Raw genomic sequence first — 6,768 nt, 5'->3', positions numbered from 1 at the left:
TAAATGAGTTTTAAATTCCATCAGGCACAAGGCGAAGCAGATTTTGCAGTGCATGCACATAATTGAGAGTTGCACGGGAAACCAGGCCTTATTTTTGAAACAGGCTGATGTAAATGAAGCTCATCAAAAAGGAGAGAAAATTCGTATCAAATGCATCATTTATTTTTTTGCTTGTCCCTTTTCCCCCAAAATTCTGTTTTCCCATTACTGTAAAGCTTCCAGAAAAGAGATGCAACGCTCCCTGCCCAGATGTTTACCCAATGAAAGTCTCCCATGTGGCTCTAACGGCAAGATTGTCATACATGTGTGTAGCTGGAGGACCAGAGCTGTACCCCAGCAGGAATCCTGTCAGCTGACGCTCCCAGTCTGAAGTCTGGGGTCCCCAAGTGGAACTCAGACAGTGATGACAAGACAGTCCACACAGGTGTCAGCCAGATAGACATTTCTTTCTCTCTCTTGATCATTCACCACAACAAGCATGTACACCTCTGCTTCTGCAACTTGCCACCATTGCAAACAGGAAAGCACATTCAACTAGAAAATGACAATCAGAGATTGCAGACCCTCGCCTCCAAAAGACTATTCGATCTTGTGAGACAGTAAACAGGGCTTCCGGATCAGAGGGGCCAAACCTGCTCTAGCTTGCTGCTCCGGAACGTACTACAAGACTCCTCCTGGACTCTTTTTCCCATCATGCCATTTGTGTCCCTCCCTCTTAAAGTGGCAGTTTACAGCACAGGCACGATTCCAGATGTAAAAATAATTCTAGAATCTGGATCCAGATCCGGATCAACGCCATTCTCGGGGAGGACCGAGCCACGGACAGAACCTTGCTTGTGTAAAAATTTCAAGTCGATTGGGTCACTAGTTTTTGAGTTATGCGCTCGGACAGACAGACAAACAGACAGACAAACATACAAACGCACCCAATTGCAATACCCTCGCCTCCTCTTCAGCAAGGGTAAAAACAGCGCAATACAGCAAGGGTACAAAAAAAAACCCAAGAAAATTTCATTTCAAAATCTACCCAGTCGCTTGCATGAGGTGATTGATTCAGGAAGGATATTTATACTGTAATAAAAGGTCTAATATTGCTTTAAAACACAACACTTTGATCATTTCATCTCAAAGTTGTTGGCTGCTGCCGATGGTCGTGCTGCATCAGCTGCACGATGCACCCGCAGCAGTTTGTGGCGGCGCGTTGGACATGCAGATTTGATGGACAGAGACAGGCCAAAGACAAACTGCAGCAATGCCATTTTATTGCTGTCCCTGTTGTCCATGCCACTCCTGATAAGGTTATCACAGGGACGCTCTTGACCAGCGCGGTGTGGCCACGACATGGCTTCTGGCACCAGGGAATCCATCAAGTCATCCTAGATCGCGTCACGCTATTGCGACTGGCATTGAGTGAGTAACAAGGGCGAGCGCTCGAGGCCCTGGATGCTGTGTGAGCCGCTGAAAAATGCATTTCTTTTAGCTAACCTCCACCACTCTGCGCTGATGCACTCCGCGGTTAGTCAGCACCCCCCCCCCCCCCCCCCCCGCACTTCGCCAGCTCAGCTATTATTCTGTGCCCTGGAAATTGAGTTTTGCCGGCCCTGTAATGTACTCAAAGTGGCATCTGCAACTGACTGATAAATCCACGCTTTGTTGCATCTGATGGATGGCTGTGAAAATGAAAATTCACCACAGCATGCTGCTGTGTCAGGAGGAAGGTCACTTTTGGTTTTGGCTCGTTCGCTGAATCGTGGAATCTCCATTTAGGCCTGGACCCCAAAATGACCGTTGTGTTCTCCCAGCTCGGAGAAAACAAGTGCCTGGATAGTCGCGATGCACTGCTGGGCCTCCTCGCTGCCTGACACAAACACACATCTTCTTCTGATGTGTCGACAGCCTCTGTTATTTGCTGTGGGAGAATATCTTTATGTTTGCCGACTGGTAATTGATACATGTGTGGCTACATTCGTACAGTGGCTGCTCAGCTGAATTGATAAACACCCCAGGATGACAGATCTTTACTGGTGCAGCAGTCGGGGCCTGACACTCCGAAGAAGACCAATTTCATACTGTTAACAAAGCTCAGAGCCAGATGTCACAAGGCCTCCCTTTCGACACCTCCTTAACGCCCTCCCTCTCTGCGGTTTGCAGCTCTTCTGTCGACAGTCGACAAATTGTATAGTTCCTCTTTTTCATGCTTCCCCACTCCACAATATGCTGTCCTGGGGGGGGGGGCAGGCAGGAGCGGCAGCCCCGGTCAGGTCCGCAGAGGGCTGATAACCTTTCAGTGTTTCTTTAGCACGCTGTGTAAAGAACAATCAATGCTTATCACCGTCGACAACAGGCGAATGCTAATTCCATGTCATGCGGACGGACTGCAGAGGGAGAATGAGAGCGTTGCAGGCTCGCTTCACTGTGACAGCCTGATGGCGGCTGGACGAGGCTTCTTTTCTGTTTCCTGTCTAACATCCAATCCACTCTCGCATGTATGAAAAGACAATTTGTGAATTAATGCTGCTGTACAGATTATTTCTTGCATTTTTCTTTTTTAAATCCCTGACCTAGCAACAGTTTATTTTTGCCAAGGCAGCAGGAAAACAGTAGAAAACAAAAAGAAATCCATCCAGCAAATAGCCGTGCGCAAGCTGCTTACAGGCTGATCTAAAAGTGACAATGTGTTCCTAAAAGGCGCCATCGACGTGGCATCTTCTGCAACCTCCTCTTTTACACCCAATCAGAGACCGCTGCCGTGTTCCGGTCCTCATCTTTCTCAATCTTCTCTATAAACGACTGTCGTCTATTGACACCATTGAAATATAAAAAACACAGGTTGCCAAAACAGAAATAAATCCACGAGAAGATTTGTGAATGTCAGCAAATAATAGCTAGGGGTGTCAAATGATCGCATTAATTGCGATTAATTAATTACAGTCCTATTTAGCGCGTTATGTTTTTTAATCGCGTAATTTGAATTTTTAATCTCTATAATTTTACTGCTTCTCTTTTGCCTTTTTATGAAATCCTTCTATGAGTTGGGTTTTTTTGTGCTTGAGTTGTTGGGGATGGAATAGTCAGTGACACCCTGAAGTGGACACTGATTGGCTGCCACACTTTTTAAGTCTAAGTTATGTTTGTTGACCACCAAAGCAGCTCAAGTTTAACGTCAACGCAAAGCACCCAGTCGAGAGTGCAGCCACAGCTAACGTTAGCAGCTTAGCGAGCCATAGCAAACCTCTTCTCTCCACTAAAGTGGAGGAAACACCCCGCGTTTGAGCAGGTCTGCGACTGACAAGCTGGCGAATGTACTCGCCAAGGGGATGGCGATGAACTGCTGGCTGATAAACATGGTGGAAGACGAGGGGTTAACAGAGGCGCTGCAAGCCTCCGTGCAGGAAGACTGTGATGACCAAGATCAGAAAGATGCACGGCGGCGAAAAGAAAAACTAAGACATTCTGCAAATACAGCAGAATGTAAATGATAGGACTGCATCTGTTGGAATGGAATTACCCTCTGGGATTAATAAAGTTTTCTATTTCAAGTCAAACAATAATTGACTTTATAAAGCTACTGTTTGTTATATATTCATCTTTTGATTTAAATGAAATTACCTCAAGTTGGGCGCTTTTCTCTGACATTTTTCAGTGAGATTCAAAAAGAGATGAATGAATTTCAGATTATAACTAATTAGTCGCTCAAATTGTTTTAATCGCTTGACAGCACTAATAATAACGTCTTACTGCAACAGAAAAAGAAAAAACCTAAAACAATTGGGTAACAGTATTTTTACATTAGCCTTTTCCTCTTAGTTACATATAAAAGAGCCCCATTATCTGTGGTAAAATGTCAAAAGGAACAACCAAAAAAACAATCCATGCAGATTCGTTGGAAGTTACCGATACTCGCAGGGTAATTTATGGACTGTCAGCTGGTCCTTAAAGGTTACTACCACAGGCAGTGCAGATATGGCGGTTCAACAAGAGCCTAATTATATCACGATGCTTTCCTACCTGCTGTGCATAAAGAGGATAGTTTAGCTGTTTTTCCGGGAGAAAAAAAGTTGACATTTTAAAGTCTCTCTCTATCTCAGAGCGTAAATCTGTCTGCCTGATTTGCCTCTTTGTCCCATTGTCTTCCTTCCTCGCAGCGCGAATCGTTCGAAGCCGCCAGTGGTGTGAAATGGCCCCCTGCCTGGAGGGCGAGGTCTGCAGCCTCCTGTTCAACCGATCCGGCTGGACCTGCACCAGGGGCAGCGGCCCCATCAAGACTGTCACGGTAATGCACGCCAAATGCACTTCACAGCATCGCTGCTGCCTTTTTCCAGCTCCCTGCAGCTGGGGTGTCGTGTGGAGACACAGTTCAGGGCAGGAGGCAGCGTGTTCCAGTTGCACAGCAGTAGGGCGGCTGGAGCACGAATGTGAACCATCCTCTCTGTCTGCCCTCGTCTCGATCAGTGGCGCTCAAGTACATGTTAAATGGTTTCGAGCGATCGATGCTGTCTTGCTTCAAATTAAACAAGCCAAACCTTTTGGTATTACATTGATTTTTATTTTACCCTCTTAAAGGCACCAACCATAGCGTTATCTTTAACATCGCTCGTGGCGTTATTTTGGCCATTAAGTGTCATGAAAATTGTCAACCTTTTTTGTGAACAGCTAAATTGAAATTCTGGAGCTTTGTTATTATATCATTCCCATTGACTCTGAAAACCTTATATATAAACTACCTGTGGTTTTAGAGAACATAGTCCCTGATCATCTCGAGCACATGTTTCAAACTCAAGGCCCGGGGGCCAAATGTGGCCCTCCAAGTCAATTTTTGTGGCCCGTGAGAGCTGTGTGCAGACATTTGTTTTTGTAAAATGCTGCATCTGTCACACATGTTCTTAACAGCCCACATTTGTTGGTTGTTCTGCAGTTCTTCCCCTCTCAACTGTGACAAAAGAGTTTTGAACAAAGTTAATGCCATAACTTGTGCTGGAAGATATTTTTCTTGATTTATTATTTAATATTATTTACCTGAATAAGTTTGATTAGTGATTGATGGAGTCGTGTGGTTTTCTTAACCTGATCAATTGAAAGGATTTATGTTATAATAACAGCAATAATCTATCCATATATTTTTACAACTATACAATTGAATATGCAGTGTTTGTAACTTAAGTAGTGAAACAATCAAACGGAAAAATTTAGTAACATGGCAATAACAATAGCAACACGCTGCAGTCAGGAAATCAATAATCTGCTGGAGGTGACGATTGAAAGTTATTTGAACTTTTTAGTTTTTTCCAGCATGTGCTGACATGTTGACCCCGGCGACATATGGCGCTCAGGATCAGCACTGGACAGCTCCATAGGTAGTATATATATGGAGCTATCCGCTGCTGATCCTGAAAGTGCCTTTTTTTCCAAGGCATTGACTCGGGGAATTTTCTTTATCTTTTTTTTTTGGTTTGTGCATGTCCATAACAAGACAAGGTGGTGGCTTTTTGGTTTTGCTTTGATTTTGTATCGATTATCTTTGTTCCTGCGTGATGATTGCATTTGAATGGAACTTTTCCACATTATTAGATGTGTTAATTTATTCCCATCACAAACTTTGGTTCATACTTATGATTTTCTCATTTACAGTTTGGCTTTATCTCTAACAATTTTTAAGTTACAACCTTTTCAAAAAGTGATATCAAAACTGAATATGTTATTGTAAATACTGTGGTGGCTAAATAGTTAAATAAAAAATTTAATAGTTATTTAACCGCATGTTAAGGAGTAGTTACATTTATTTTACATTAAATGACATTACATTTAGTTACATTTTTTTTTACTGTGTTACGGTTTACATTTGGCCTTTGGAGGGCAAACATAATGCTAATATGTCCCTTGGAGAAAATGAGTTTGACACCCCTGATCTAGAGATAAATACAATCAGCTGATAAACTAAACGCTGCAATACGAGACCGTTATATACGTCCTGTTAAAGCAGTCGCTGACCTCTTTACTGTGCCATAGATATAAATGAATACAAGACATTCTAAATATTTCAACGCTTCAATATGGTGTCATCTGGTCCTCGGTAGGCTCCTCCCTCTCATTGGATGCATCATGCATTCGGTGCTGCCAGTGCTGCATTCCTGACTGATGCTTATCAGATTCTGCAGTCACATAATGCGCAGGAAGCATGAAGCCACTGCATCAGCTGAACCCAGGCCTGACCTGATTGTGTAGTTTCTAACATTGGTGGTATTTATAATAAAGGAAGTGCCATCATGAATGTTTGAAATGAGCGAGGCTGCTACTGCTTGTTTGGCCAGCAGCCAGATCGCCATGGACACAGGTCTCATTGTAACTCTGTATCACATAGTTCATGCTATGGATTCCGTCTTTTTCTTCTTCTTTACTTTCAACAAATGCCTTTGGTGACACCATGTTTATGGGATGCCATGACTTCCTGTTTGTTCAGTTCAGAAACTCTGTTTTCTCTGTTTCATCTTTCCTTCTGCAGCCTCTGGTTTTCCTGATCAGGAGGAAACTGGTTATTGGCTCCTTCAAAAATGACATTGCCTCCAGTTAGAGCTGATATTTTAGCTTTCATTACAATAAACATATTAAAGAATGTATCCCTTGAATTTGGTGTGAAAGGAAGGACATTTTACAGATAAATATTGTACAGAATTAAATTCATGGACAAAATAATTAATGGCAATGCTGTTTCTACCTCAAACATGAATCTGGCTTTCCCATGTCCAATTCATGTCAGCTGATATTTTAACT

At 43.1% G+C, this 6,768-nt stretch overlaps 1 protein-coding gene across 1 annotated transcript in view; it reads left to right on the top strand.

Moving 5' to 3' along the window:
• Positions 1-6,568, top strand: part of tafa5l (TAFA chemokine like family member 5, like) — a 22,710-nt gene extending 16,142 nt beyond the window's left edge. Inside the window, exons 3-4 of the mRNA XM_068750592.1 lie at positions 4,146-4,273; positions 6,500-6,568. Of these exons, the coding sequence (XP_068606693.1) occupies positions 4,146-4,273; positions 6,500-6,568 (197 nt within the window). The remainder of the gene's footprint in view (positions 1-4,145; positions 4,274-6,499) is intronic.
• Positions 6,569-6,768: the final 200 nt, after the last annotated feature.

This window comes from Brachionichthys hirsutus, chromosome 2 (genome assembly GCF_040956055.1).
Source record: "Brachionichthys hirsutus isolate HB-005 chromosome 2, CSIRO-AGI_Bhir_v1, whole genome shotgun sequence".
NCBI classification, from domain to species: Eukaryota; Metazoa; Chordata; class Actinopteri; order Lophiiformes; family Brachionichthyidae; genus Brachionichthys; species Brachionichthys hirsutus.
This window is presented reverse-complemented; position numbering and strand designations above follow the sequence as displayed.